The sequence below is a fragment of the Grammomys surdaster genome, unplaced genomic scaffold (genome assembly GCF_004785775.1).
Source record: "Grammomys surdaster isolate TR1022 unplaced genomic scaffold, NIH_TR_1.0 126531, whole genome shotgun sequence".
Classification (NCBI taxonomy): domain Eukaryota; kingdom Metazoa; phylum Chordata; class Mammalia; order Rodentia; family Muridae; genus Grammomys; species Grammomys surdaster.
The window spans coordinates 13920947-13935627 of record NW_021621323.1 but is presented as its reverse complement, the minus strand read 5'-3'; the positions used below and the strand labels follow the sequence as shown (position 1 = coordinate 13935627).

At 40.6% G+C, this 14681-nt stretch overlaps 1 protein-coding gene across 4 annotated transcripts in view; it reads left to right on the top strand.

Annotated features, from left to right (window-relative positions):
- Camk2d (calcium/calmodulin dependent protein kinase II delta) overlaps positions 1-14681 on the top strand; it is a 249279-nt gene that overhangs the window by 126249 nt on the left and 108349 nt on the right. For all 4 annotated transcript variants that reach the window (XM_028760371.1, XM_028760370.1, XM_028760372.1 and 1 more), the window contains exon 4: positions 1860-1914. In XM_028760371.1, coding sequence (XP_028616204.1) covers positions 1860-1914 — 55 coding nt within the window. The remainder of the gene's footprint in view (positions 1-1859; positions 1915-14681) is intronic.

Sequence of the window (14681 nt, the reverse complement as noted above, 5' to 3'; positions counted from 1 at the left end):
CAGAATTCAGGCGTGATGACAAACTGCAGAGATGGCGAGACCCCACAGAGTCCATTACCTTTTCATGACTAAGGCGTGATTGTATTGAGGTCCGAGACTGAATTCCTGGACCAAGTCCTGTTGCCTCCTATTTAGATATCACATTAATGACTCAGGAAATCCACATTTTTATAAATAACTATCTTTAATTTAAGGGTGGTCAAAGTTCCTCTTTCTTGACCTCCAGGGGATTTCTAGAGAGTGATTTAGAAAGCTACAGTGGTGGGTGGAACAGGGTTATGAAGAGTGACCATTGTAGAATGTGTGTTTGGAGTTGCATCTGTAGTGTAGACTGTCTCTCTAGATGGTTATAGTTCGAGCCCACTTAAATATTCTTCTGGGCATACCTTTTCCATGTGGCAACCATTGTCAAAGAGGCCTGTGCTACATGTCTTAGTTAGGGTTTCTATTGCTGTGATGTTTGCACATTACCCAAAGCAACCTGGAAAGGAAAGGACTTATTACAACTTTTACTCTCAAGTTACACTCCATCACTAAGGAAAGTAAGGAGAGAAACTCGGTGCAGGATCCTGGAAGCAGGCACTGCAACAGAAGCTGAGGAGGAGTGCTGCTTACTGGTTTGTTCCTCATGGCTTCCTCAGTATGCTTCTTAGAGCATCCAGGACCACCTGCCTAGGAGTGCTACCACCCACAGTGAGCTGAGCTCTCTCATACCAAACGTTAGTCAAGTCATACCCTACAGACTTGCCTACAGGTCAGTTTTATGGAGACCTTTTCTCAATTAAGATTTCCTCTCTCCAGCTATGTTTAGGATTGTGTCTCAAGTTGACAAAAATCAACCCGCATGCTACAGTAGAACCTTATCTTCTCTCATGACTTTTGTAAAAGCAGGGTATCCTTCAAGCTGGTTGTTTTCTGTCACCTCTTGCCCTTGATAAAAGTTAAACAGGAGGAATTATCACCAGCAAGAGAGTGGTTAAAAGAGAGACAACCTTGAAAAACTAAACAGTAGATAGGTAAAACAGTAAGTTTACATGTATGGCCTGGTGCATATAGTGTTTTAAATTCATAGGATTTATATATGAGTTTCTGCTAGTGTCACAAGACTATTCCATTGGGAAATTGGCATAGGTCGAAGGAACTGAGTTATTATTTTACCAGTAAATTCTAGAAGACACTTTTTAGCTACTTTTGGTGACTTAAGTAAAGAAGGCAGGCTGGCTCGACAGTGCCATGTTGGAACTCAAGGACAAATGGAAGAGAGGGGGCAGAGAGACCTTTTTCCTGACTCATGCTTAGCTTGCTGTCCCCGCTGTGAGGATCAGAGTGCAGGTGGATGAAGAGGAGGATTAGGGCAACATCAGGAGCAGCAGTTCTCAACCTGTGGGTTGTGACCTCTTTAGGGGCAATATGACTCTTTCACAGGAGTTGCCTAAGACCACTGGAAAACACAGGTATTTACATTACGTTTCTTAAGAGTAGCAAAATTACAATTATGAATTAGCAACAAAAATAACATAGTAACCATAACGTGAGGAGCTGTATTAAAGGGTGGCAGCACTGGGAAGGTTGTGAACCACTGGTCAACAGGGAATATGTAGAAACGTCTTCTTCTATTTTCCAGCATTTTAATACCTGTACTAATGTCATTACAACTTAAATATTTTTTAAGTTCAGATAGTTAGTAATTATCAGAACCAGAGACCAGATCTTGGGTTGTTTCCTCCACCCATGCCTTTCTGTAAATGATACTGATACGTCACAGGCTTGACATAAGAAGCAGTGTCTATCCTAGAACTGATTTTCTACGGGTGATTTAATAAAACAATGCAAACTTTCTTCTCTTTTCTTTCCTCCAGTGAGACTTCATGACAGTATATCAGAAGAGGGCTTCCATTACTTGGTGTTTGACTTGTAAGTACATTCTTTATGTTCATTTATTTTTGCCGTCTACTTGAAAACTATTTTGATTTCAACATGATTTTACTCATTTCATATTCCCAATTAAGGATTGCTATAATATTGTAAAATGATTTTCAAGTGACTTTTCACTCCAGTTCTTTTAAAGGGAGACAACTTCAGAGCAGTGTGTTATCCACATTTGGAATTGGTTTGAGTGTGCTCCTCCTTGCACTGCTCCTGGGAATACTTTCCAAAAATGGCTGACATGAGCAAAGTTTCTATTGTATTTTCTAGGCACTTCTAAAGTTTATCTTCTATAAACAGAAGAATCAAGGGAAATAACCCTGGCATTCTTGGTTCATTTAAGCTAATCAGAACTTAAATTAAGGTTCTGCCAACATGATTGCAAGGGAAATATTCAGTCCTAGAAGGCATAGCAAAAGAGTCCACAGGCATGGCAGTGTAGATCTTAATAAAGACACAGGTAGTTGAAATCAATTTGATGCTACTTATTTAACAGATTAACAAGGACTGTATCATCCGACAATAATTTTACAACTATGAACAAGTCCACAGAAACTTTATTCTAAATCCAGGTAAAGTTTTATGCCCAGAGACATTCAATGTATTGTATCATGCTTGCTTATCTATGTGTTGTGGGGGGAGGGGGAGCAACTTAAAGAGCCAGCAATAAGAAAGAATTTTATAATTATACTATACACATTTAATCAGTGTGTTGGTGACAATGCATTTGAAAGTACATATCAAAAAAATTCACATGAATCTAAAAGTGTTTAGTAACAGGCTTAATTAAGTTGGATTTTAGCAATGTTATGAAACTATCCTTCTGTCTGGTTTCTGTAACATGTGGGTTTGTCTTAATCTTAAGCTCTTCCTGTCTTCTAAAACTGATTGCTTTATTTTCAATTATCAGACTGACTTCCAACGGAAGAGAAAGGGAACAATGACACGTTTGAAAGTACTTTATCCACTGAGTAAAGTTTTCCCAGGAAGAGACCTGACGCCCCGAGTCTTATGATACAGGCTAGCACAAAAGCCCGATTTATTAGTGTTTTATTATTATCATGATACAACAAAAAACTTGACCATGGCTAAGCAGTCATGCATGGCCATCTGTCATCCTGTGAAATACGAGTATGCTGGAAAACAATAGCCTAAGCCCTGCTTGAGCACAGCCCTGGAGCACAGGTTTGCCCTCACAGGTGCAGCCTGTTCTTGCATCCTCATGCTGCCCAGGTTATACTTTATCATCTATGAATTTTCCAAGCGCCTGTTCTTACCCGTGCAGTTCTTCATTCCGGCTTCCAGCTTCCTCGTGGTCCTGAAGCCCTTCTTGTGTTGTTTTCATTCCTGAACCTTCTTAAGTCATTCAGTTGTTTGATTTTTGAGAGGTGTAAATACATAGATTTTGCTGTCTGTGCCTTGTTAGGTATTGGATGACATGTCACTGTTGGTTCAAATCCTCTGCCATGTGGTTTTCCTATACTCATCCCCTCACTCACATCTGTATATCTTATAGGCTTTTGCATTCCCTATTAAATTACAGAGATGATGAGACTTAGTCATTTTTTTCATAATTCACTTTCATAATTCAGAAAAATAACTGATGAAGAACATATACAAACAGTTCACATTAAAACACAATAGGGTTTTCAGCTAAATGCTGTCATGGGTAAAATTTCCCCCTTCACCTAAGTTAGTTCAATGGCTGAGACCTATTAGTTGCATAGCAGTGATGTTTGCCTGGGTTGTTTCTGCTGCGAATCAGAGTGAAGAGACCTGCAGATGAGCATTTATGTATGGAGCCTAAGAGCTTAAAATATGTGTAATCAGGCAACTCAGCCTCTAAGCTCAGGTGCTTTGAAATCACTCCTTAGTATTTAAAGTATTTGACTTGAATTATCACTAGTTCCAATCAAAATGTTTTGTCACTTAGTGAGATTTATAAGGCAGTCTAAATACAGTTCAATCAAATACCCAGTTTCAGAGATTTGAAAGGGAATAGCTAAAAAGTACGGATTTTTCCCAACTGGCTGGAAAGAAAACATAACCAAATATAAATATGAAATTATGTAATTACTATCAAAATCAACAAAGAAGAAAAGAGGAATGACTTTAGAAAAGTATGCAATTTCAATATAATTGAAAAGTATGGTCTGAAAGCCATCAGTGAAGTACTCATGTTGGGAAGGTTTAAGGTCACACAGTCATTTGCAGGATAAAATTAATTCTTGATTTCCCATCGAAGGAATATGTCATGTGTTCCTTTCCACCTTTTGATGCCTGTTTTGACAGTGTGGTTCTTCTGCATGCTTTTTGTGGATTGACAGGCACCAGACTCGAACAGGAAGTTGTGGGTTTGTAGATTTTTTTTTTTAATGGAAGATTTCACATTATACAAAGCAAAGGCTGGGAGGCATTCTGGGGGGTGGGGAAGAGTTTCTTCCAGCTATTGTTTTTGATTGGGTCTTTGTGAATTTCACATCATGCAACCCAATCCCACTCATCTCCCCCTTCTCTTGTACTCACCCTCTACCCTTGCAGCCTCCCCCACAACAAAGAAAAAAATCTTGTTGTGGAGGCTGGAGCGTGTCACAGTGTGTCCCCATAGTGTACACGCTTTTGCCTACACTTCTTTGATTGCAAATATTTATTGCAGTGATTTATTGGTCTGGTATGAGGCCTCTGGCTTCTGCTACTCTATCAGTACTAGAACCTTACTGGGACTCCTTTTGGATATCCTAGCGTTGCCCTGTGTCATGGAGACCCTGTAGTTTTGGATCTGTAGGAACAGCCCCGTCATGCACTCCAGCAGTTCATCCATGGGGTAGATGTTGGGGTGGGTCCATTCAAAGCCCTGGATCTGGTCTGTGAGTTATCCGAGCTGGTCAGCCTGCCAGCTCTTATACCCCACTGGGCCAGTTCACTAACAGCAGCTACAACCAGGTCCAGCTCTACCTTACTGCCCACTGCGCTACCTTACTGCCATAGGAGGTGCAGGGCCTATTCTCCTAAGTGCTGCTGCAGGTGAGGGACAGAGCCAGCTCTCTCTCCTGCCATAGGCAGCAAGGGTTCAGGGTGGGGCAGGGTTACCCCACCCCTTGCCCACACTGCTGCAACTGCTGCATGGCAGGCAAGTTATAGGACCCCCCTCTCTCATGGTCATACCCTCAGGGCCAGCTCATCCCTACCCCTAACATCAGGGTCAGCTCTACTGTGCTGCACAGGTGAGGCGCAGGGCCAGCTCTTCTGCTCTCATGACCCCAGTGCCTGCCTGTCACAGGTAGTGAGACAGGAGGGAAAAGGAGAATATTGCTTCCTCATCTACGCCACTGCATGAGAGTTTAACAGTAGGACCAGCTCTCCCAGGCTCGTATTCTCCGGTGGACTCATTTGCGTCTCCTGTAACGTGCAGGTTCTGCTCTCCCAAATACTGCAGCTGGCTAGGGGTGTGCTCATCTCTCGTACTTTCGTGTCTCCAGGGCCAGTTCTCCCATGATGCCCAGGTGAGGAGTAGGTCTGCTTCTGCACAGCCCTCAGACATCAAAATATTCCAGGAATGTCTGCCTGATCTTTGATGACAGCAGACCCCTGCTGCTGCAGGGCCATGAACCCAGATGTGGTTACCTGTGGCAGCACAGGCCAGAGCCCCACCATGGTCCCAAGTGGCATCACTGGCTAGTCACATCAGGCTGTTCCTCACTACCGTCAAGTCTCCAGTTCTGCCTCTCTTCATTGCATGCATCCTTTTGTTTCTTTCTCTTCCATTTCTCCACTACTTACTTGCTCCTCTTTGTGGCAACCCATAACCTCTCTGACTGTCTGGACTCATCTCAGGAGTGGTCTCAAAAATGTTATGCCTTGTGTATTGTGGCACCAGGCAGGGTCATCTCCTACATGGTCTGCCACTCTCTGCCCCCCAGGTTTCCATGGTCAACTCAACCTCATTCCCTGTCCCAGTCATGGTGCCAGTATGATTGTCATCTTGGGCTCACTCCTCATCTCACACACTCTAGTGGCCCCTTTTGAGGGTTTTCTGTCTCATGCTCACTCCCTCTTGGGGCTCGCAGTTGTGGGTGGGGTTCTTCTCATCTCCAGCTTGCTCCCAATCCTGGGAGCCTGTCCCCACCTGCCTAGTGGCTGACTGGTGATCATCTTAGGCTAGCTCTCTATCCAGGCCCTCTGGCACCAGATTTCAGGCGACAACCCTAAGTTGAAATTTCATGAGTGCAGCTTCCCTATCATGTCTAGACAACACTATCTAGGAGCTGATCCTTTGATTCTTACAATTTTTCCATCCCCTCTTCCACAATTACACCTAAGGCTCAGAGAAAACTGACATGCTGAAAAGATAAAGGATGTTTCACCAGGTCACACCCCTCAGTGAAGATTTATAAGCAGTAAGGCTGCTGGGAGAAGGAGAAGCTGTTTTCTTCAGGGACAAGAGTGCTGATAGGTTGTCTGGTTCTAAATGATCACCCTAAAAAATCCACATCTACATCTACACATGATCAATATTAAATGGGCTTAGTAGGTTGTATGCATGTATATATGTATATATGTATATATGTATATATGTATATATGTATATATGTATATATAGCTATAATAACCAAAGATGAGATCAAAAATGTGAGAGGGAGTATGGGGATACAGGAGAAATAGGAGAGGGAAAGAGAGGGATAGAAATAATGTAAATATAATGCCCGTGTATGAAGTTCTCAAAAAATTAAAAAAATTTTGTGACAGAGTGGTAGGTATTGAGTTGTATTTTGCTTTTCTTCATTTGTGACATATGTGCATCAGGAACTGCCAGGAAATGCATACGTTGCATGTACACAGATGCACTGTGTATGTATACATTGACGTACACATCTGTCACAGCACTGAGAGCCACATAGGTACACAGAGAGGAGAACAACACTTGGCTTGAGTATTTGTGAGTTTCTTAGGAAACTAAGTAAAGAGAATTGAACGGATTTGTGAGAAAGAGTCAATAATGAGAACTTTAGTTTTCGTTCTCCGAGATGGCCATGGCTAACAATTCTGCATTATCATCTAAGCCCCTTCTCTTTATATAACACGTGCCAGTGGAACTTAGTGAGAAATGTGAGATATTATATTTATTGATGGTATCAGAAATAAAGACCTGTTAAGCATCATGGTTCTCAGACTTCGTATATGGAGCTTTGAAGGCAATTAGATGAGTTTTAACAGCACAGAACACAGGCTTAATGTAGTAAAAGCTTTAAGAGTGTCTGGAAATGAGAGTCACCATTCATCCAGTCAGCGCTGATAGGATACAACAGAAGGAGCTGGCGTTGAGGTGAATGCATCCATGGCCTTGGGAATATTCCTCATTCAGTAATCATGCACGTTCTAAGCATCTCTTGCACACAGCCTTGCACATAAGTGGCTGAAGGGAAGGTGAGCACAATGTTTCTTAAAGGTATTTTTACCTCTTACCTGCAAGATCACCCTCCTTACATGCGTCCATATTTCTGGAGCTACTTTGTTACATGACTGCCATTCTGACCTTATAGAGCACACAGAAACATTGGGCAAGCGGTATCCTATCCCATGTTGTTAGATATTCAGGGTAAAGGTGGAAGGATCATGTTAACATTTTACTGAATGTGACCACATAGATTATTTTTATCTACTCTGATAATTTTTACTTTGATAAAATGCTCATTGGTGTTAATGTGTTTATTAATTCGAATAGGCCAATAGCTGCTTTTTGTTTCCTCTTTATCCCTGTTATGTTTTGTAGGGTTTTTCTTTTTCTTTATTTTTTTTGTTATTACCCCTTTTGTTCTTAATTTATGTAATTTTATTTTCTCTCTTCTTAGCCTATAATTGTACTTCCTGAAAAGTTGTTTTTTTATTGGTTCCATACAATGTGTACTATACATTGATATTTAGTTCATGGTCCCTTTCAAATAAATTGATGATACTTATGCACTATATTTAGTATACTTTCTATGCTATGGATTGTTTAAAGCAGTGGTTCTCAGCCTTCCTAATGCTGTGACACTTTTATACAGTCACTCATGTTATAGAAACCGACAACCATACAATTATTTTCACTGCTACTTTGTTACTGTAATTTTGCTACTGTTCTGAATCGTAAAATAAAGATCTGTGTTTTCCAGTGGTCTTTTGGGGGTCGTGACACACGGTTTGAGAACCACTGACTTAAAACATCTAATCACTTTCTCTCCTTTACATACAATCTGAAAAGCAGAAGCTGTTTAGCTCATTTTTATAGCAATATGTATTCCTGCCTCCTCTTCTTGCTTTGTGTGCATTGCAGTTTCTCATCCATATATGTGTACATGTGTGTACACATGCACTTACACATACACAATTTAATCTCTACTTCACTTTGAAGGTTAGCCTGACAGGGTATGGAACTCTGTCGTTTTAGTTATTGATACTTTAGTTTCTTCATTACATTCTCTGCTCACTGGGCTTTGCTTAGAAGTTAGAGTAATTCTTTATCTTTATGCCTCTCAGCCAAGGTGCTCATCTGGGCTGAGGTGGGGGTAAGACTTCCTTCAGGCATTTGTCTTTATTTTTGTGAGCCTCCACATTTGACAGATTGTTTTGGGAACTCCTCAGTCCTGGCTGCTTTAAAGATGGCCTCGTTCTTGTCCCCCGTGTTTCCGCAGCTGCCTGCCACCTCCAGTCTAGACATTATGCATTTTATAGATAATGGCAAATTTGCTGGATATTGTGTTCTGACTTTCTTTGTCATTTTTCTCTCTTGAGTCTTTGTGCACTGCAGTTGTCATACCCACAAACTCCATGATTCTCAGCTTTGTCCAGTCTCCCAAGGTGCCAACATAGGGCTTTCTTCATGGAGAGTTCTCAAGACCTGTAGTCCCTGGCATTCCCTTTCAGCCCTTCTTGGAATTTCCAGCTTTCTGTTTATAACACTCATTTTTCTCGCATGGTGTCGGTTTTTCCACTACAGTTCTTTTCTTTCTGTCTTCCTTCCCCCCTTCCTTTCCTCTTCCTTTCTTTTTTTTTAATTCCTGGCCTGACAATTCCAACATTCCCAACATGCCTGTGGTTGCTGAGAATGGAGCAGTGTACTTTGGAATCTTCACCCCTCCCGGCTACTTCAGTTTTGGGGAAACCTCAGTAATTTAGGTTCTTCTAACGTAGTGTGTCCTCTGGGTAAGACTTTCTACGTTCAACAGTGTGCTTTGCCATGTTTCAGCATGCTCTTTCCTTTCCCGCTCAGAGAGGCAGGATGTGATTTTTCCTCCAGCGTCTCCTGTTATGACCTGACAGAGCTCTTGGACCTTGCTATGGCTTGTGTGTCCCCAGTGGGTTCATGTGTTGAAATTTCATCAACATTTTGAAGTGTGAAGAAAACAGAAACTTAATCCAGGCATGGAGTTGAGGGCTTTGGGTGTCACTTTGCATTAGATGGGTTTCTCAGGGTGGAGCCCTGTGATTTAAAGATAGGAGGTTTTAAGAGCAAAGGCTATCCAAAAGAATCTCACCATGCGATACTTTGTGTCACATCTGTGCTCTCTGAACCAGAGGACTATCAGCAAGTAGGAGCCTTTGAACCTAAAGAATTGTGAGCTAAATAAACATCTTTCTAAAGTTATTCAGATTCCATTGTTTTGTTTGTAATAATAAAAAACAGACCAGGAGGAAGGTTAAACTCATCAAGGTATGAGAAACTCTTAAGGATTATGTTCATATGGAGATTTTAATCTATTAAGATTTTTCTACCATGATCTTTACTAATTCATTGCACTTTCTAATTTCCTAACACACACTGGATCTGAGGAGGTATCCACCACCATCCACTGTTCTGGTAAACTATGATGTGCCATAGCCATTTGCCCTACTTTCTATACAGAGAACATGGATTTACATTGTAATCTCACCTTCATGGCATGACTATGAAGCATCATTCGTTTCTCAGTCTGTCCAGCTCTTTGCCTGTTATTGCAAAGCATTGGTCTTTAAAATCTAGACCAGATAGTAGATTTCACAGTATTGTTTTACTTAGCTAAATCTATTTTCTAATTTCTTCAAAACTTATAAAATTGTTTTGATTGAAAAATCAAAGTGAGACATAGTTATTCATTAGCAAGAGATAAAAAAATCAAGACCAGGAGTTTGAATTTTTACAGCATATCTTAAGATATAGAAGCCTGGCCTACGTATTTCTCATATTCTAAAAGTAGCCAACACTGATAAAATAGATTCCTGTGATTTCTAAGCAAATTACTGAAAGTAATCATATTTTAAAACACACCCACACTGGAATTTGATGTCCTGATTCATTAAAGAAGTTTACTCATTTTGTTCAGATTTTGATAGCAAACTCTTCTCAAAAAAATTAAATATGAAATCATGGCTGGCTATTAATTCTCTCGTATTAAATAATTTCACTGCAGCTTCTCTATCTGAAGTTTCACCTTGAAAACAGGCTGGAATTGCTATCATGGGTGTGATTGTCATTTTGGGGGATAGTGTCTGAGGTCTGTCAGTGATATGCTGCTATGTAGAGAATTTGGAAAAGTTACAATTTCAAAGATGTTGGACTATGTTTAGCAGACAGCTTCTTCAGCGTGGGATATTTTCTGCTATGTCTCATCCATTTTGTCTTCCAGCCTGGACTCTGTGGCAGGAAGCCCAGCTCCCACCTGATCCCTGCCTACTTCTCACTTCTTGAGCCACTCAAGCTTGGCGGGTTCTGCTCCTGGCTCATGGTCAGACTCTCCTCCCCGCTCTTCACCCATACTTGCTGCTTTAGACATTCTCCACAAATAGATTTGCTATTATAATACATTCATTCAGTGGATACTGACTGAGTGCTAATTGCATGTGAAGCACTTTGCTAAATACTAGAGGTAAAACAGGTGAATAAGACACAGCTCCTGCCTAAGAGGAGTTTGCAGCGAACCAGGAGAGACTAGAGGCTGTTGTGAGCCTCAGGCAAGATGAAGGCATGAGCAGTACCTGGTGGCACGGATGCTAACATAAGCAAGTATGGAAAGGTCCAAGCAAGACTGGAAGATTCTGGAAATGGGTTGCTCATGGTGGGTAAACCCTTAAGGTTGAAGGCAGATAGAGAGGGCACCATAACGCCATAACGCATGGAGACTAAAGGAAATGCAGGCTGTAACCAGTTCCTATGATCATGCCAGATTTATCACTTCTTGCACTCCTGACTTAAAAAAAAAAAGCAATTCAGAATAATAATGCAGCATATGTTGAGGAAAAAATTCTCCCTTCCAGAGAGGGTAGTCTGATGCAAGTTTCTAGACTGTAAGGTCACACTATGAAAGGCGAATGAAGGCGAGCAGGAGAGGTTTCAGTGAGGTGGTAGACAAGAGAGGCAATGATTAATTGGAGCTAGAATTTCTTTTTTTTCTTTTATTGAAAATATATTTAATACAATATAGTCTAATCATGCCCCCCACACAGGACTTTACTCCCATCTGGATTTACCCCCCCCCATTCTGTCTGTCATTAGAAAACAAACAGACTTTAAGGGATAATCATAAAATAAAATATAATAAGCTTAAAAAACAAATAAATCAGAATAGGACAAAACAGACAGAAGGGAAAGAGCCCAAGAAAAGGCAAAAGAAACTGAGACATAGGCAGGAACACTATTTCTTTTGTTGAAAACTCTTGAAAATATTCTATTCTTAAAGTAGTTGCATAACTCTGATTAGAGAAAAGAACATTTTGGTTTTGGGGGTTATTTGGTTGGTTGGTTGGTTGGTTGGTTGGTTGGTTGGTTTTGGTTTTTCGAGACAAGGTTTCTCTGTATAACCCTGGCTGTCCTAGAACTCACTCTATAGACCAGGCTGGCCTCAAACTCAGAAATCCGCCTGCCTCTGCCTCCCAAGTGCAGGGACTAAAGGCATGCGCCACCACTGTCTGGCGAGAAAAGAACATTTTATCTCTCAAATAGCTTCGACCAACTCCTTAATGACTTTGTGACTAAGAAGAGTAGCACTTTATTTGTACATATTCAGTGATGTTTTTGGAATTGTGTGTATGCGAATAAAATAACACATCATATTTAAGGATGAAGGTAACAATATATCCAGGGAAAATATGTGCCTTCTAATGGTCAGACTTCAGGAAAGGATCTATAGAGAGAACCAAAGCACAGGAGGCATTCAGTAGGGCTCTTCTGGATGAATGACTTGACATTTCAAGTAAGTCAAAAGAAATGAGAAAAAGCTACAACGAATGCTTCATATGAAACTGTATGTGTTAGCTGAGGATTGGCACATGTCCTGACATCACATGCATTCCTATGGTACGACATGTGACAGTTCTGTGAGGTGCTCATAGGCCCAGCTTCTAACCTACAGAGTTCTTTCTGAGCCCTCCAGCCAAACCCTAGACAAATAATACCCTTCTTAGTTTATTCCATTCCAAAGATAGTACCAAAATATGTAAAAGAAGAAAAGTGGTTCCTGTTGGTTTATAAATATCTGGGTAGTGAGTGCTTGACAAATAATAGAATTTTATTATAAATGGTATTCATGTCTTCAGGTCCTTTTCATGTACTTGTGTAACGGTCATTTCATCCACTTGCTAAATTAATCCCAGTCTCTCTAACCCATGCAGCAACCATGAATGTGTGCGTGTGTGTGTGTGTGTGTGTGTATGTGTGTGCATGTGTGTGTGTGTGTGTGTATGTGTGTGCATGTGTGTGTGTGTGTGTGTGTGTGTATGTGTGTGTGAGAGAGGTGGGTGTCTATTGCTGGTCTGTGTGGTATGTGTTTGTGTTCTTAAAGTTTAGTGTGTCAGTTGGTAAGATTATTTCAGTCGTTTTAAGATATTTCATTTCTTTCAAAGGATACTTGATATTTCACACATGTTTTTGAATTCTATAAGTTTTGAATTCTAAATTAATAGGGTAGCATTATTTAGGACTTTCACTGCACCTTGAACAATAAAGCTTCCAGAAAGTGAGGAGTGGAACCAGACCAGGAAACGACAGGTGAATGTGTTCAAATGGTGTGCTTTAAGTAAAGTGCATGCATGAAAATGTCACAAGGAAATCTATTATTTTATAAGCTAATAAATGCTAATGAAATAGTGCTCTCAAAATAGAATTTTAATGGAAAATAATAATTTTTCTTCTGTTCCATTACTGTATAATAATGTGGTCATGTAAAGTTTTATGTGATATAGATTTATTAGGCTAGGATGCATGTTGCAGTAGTAGAACACTTGCTTAATCTGCAAACTATCCTGAATTCTATCCCCAGCACACACCCAAGTGTGTGAGTGCACATGTGCGCACACACACACACACACACCACTGTATCATGATCCTCCATTGATGTTCATAATTTTTATATTGTGAAAAATGAAGTTTATTTTATGTTGTTAAATGAGAAGCTGGAGAATCAGATCTTAACAAATGATATTTAAGAAAGCAGTTTTTCCCTAAAGAACGTCCTATTACCATCTATGCTCAGTCTTTTATATTAATTATCCCGGTGATTCCTTCATGACAAATTAAACCACACATTTAAATTCAAATACTGATTTTTTTTTATTGTTAAGATGCTTAAGCATCTTGTCTGTTTTTTTTATATCTTGATTATGTGTGTTTAGTAAGCAAGCTAAATGAGATTATTTAATTCCCCTGGGAGCCTGATATTAGTGACTATAATTATTTAAGAAATACAAGTTGCCACTCTGGTTGTCAGACCCACAAACTACCAGGATATTTGAAACACACATGTTAACAAGCCCTGGGATGTTTTCCTCTTGTGTTTCATTTGTAATTGAAAATCAAGGAAAGAAGGGCATTTGGGGGTTTGTTTGTTTGCTTGTCCGTCGATCTATTTTTGGCAGTTGTTTATTTTAGAATTTGGAACCTACTCAAATATTTTCAGAAATGTTGACCCAAATTAGTCATTTTCATTTCATGGTCAGTAGGATGTATCTGCCTGCTCCTGCTTGAATGTAAAAGCCATGACTGTACGATCAGGCTTTGGTTCCTGCCCTAACATTGGATACTTAATGGCTTGAGATACAGCCTTCTGGTGAGACTCATTGTTAGTCACGAAACCCATGAGAATACCTGAAGTATTGTGTGGTAAGTTAAAAGTAGAGTACCATAGCCATTAAACATTTAGACCCTTAAAATCATGCCCTGTGTTGTCCTCTGAGAGGCTCCACCCAGCTGACTCAGACAGATGCAGACACCCACAGCCAAACAGTGGATGGAGCTTGGGGACTCTTATGGAAAAATAGGAAGAAGGATTGCAGGCCCTGAAAGGGAAAAGAAGTCCACAGGAAGACCAACAAAGTCAACTAACATGGGCCCTTGGTTCACCAACTAAAGAATATACACTGGCTGGACCTAGGGTTCCCCACACATGCATATATGCAGCAGGTGTGCGTGTGGTCTTCATGTGGGTCCCAAAGGAACAGCTGGAGCAGGGGCTATCCCAAAAGCCGTTGCCCATATGTGGGATATATTCTTCTAGCTGGGCTGCCTTGTTTGGCCTCAGTGGGAGAGGAAGTGCCTATCTCTTCAGAGACTTGATGGGCCAGGGTAGGGAGATAACCAGGGCTCCCCACTCTATCAGAGTAGAAGGATAGGGAATGACTAGGGGAGGTGACTAGGGGGCAGTAAGCAGGTTGTAAAGTGAATAAATTTAAAAAGAAAAGAGAGGAAAGGAAAAGGAATGGCGTGTTTGTGTTAACTGTGTGTTCGTCGATTGGGTGACTCTATTTAA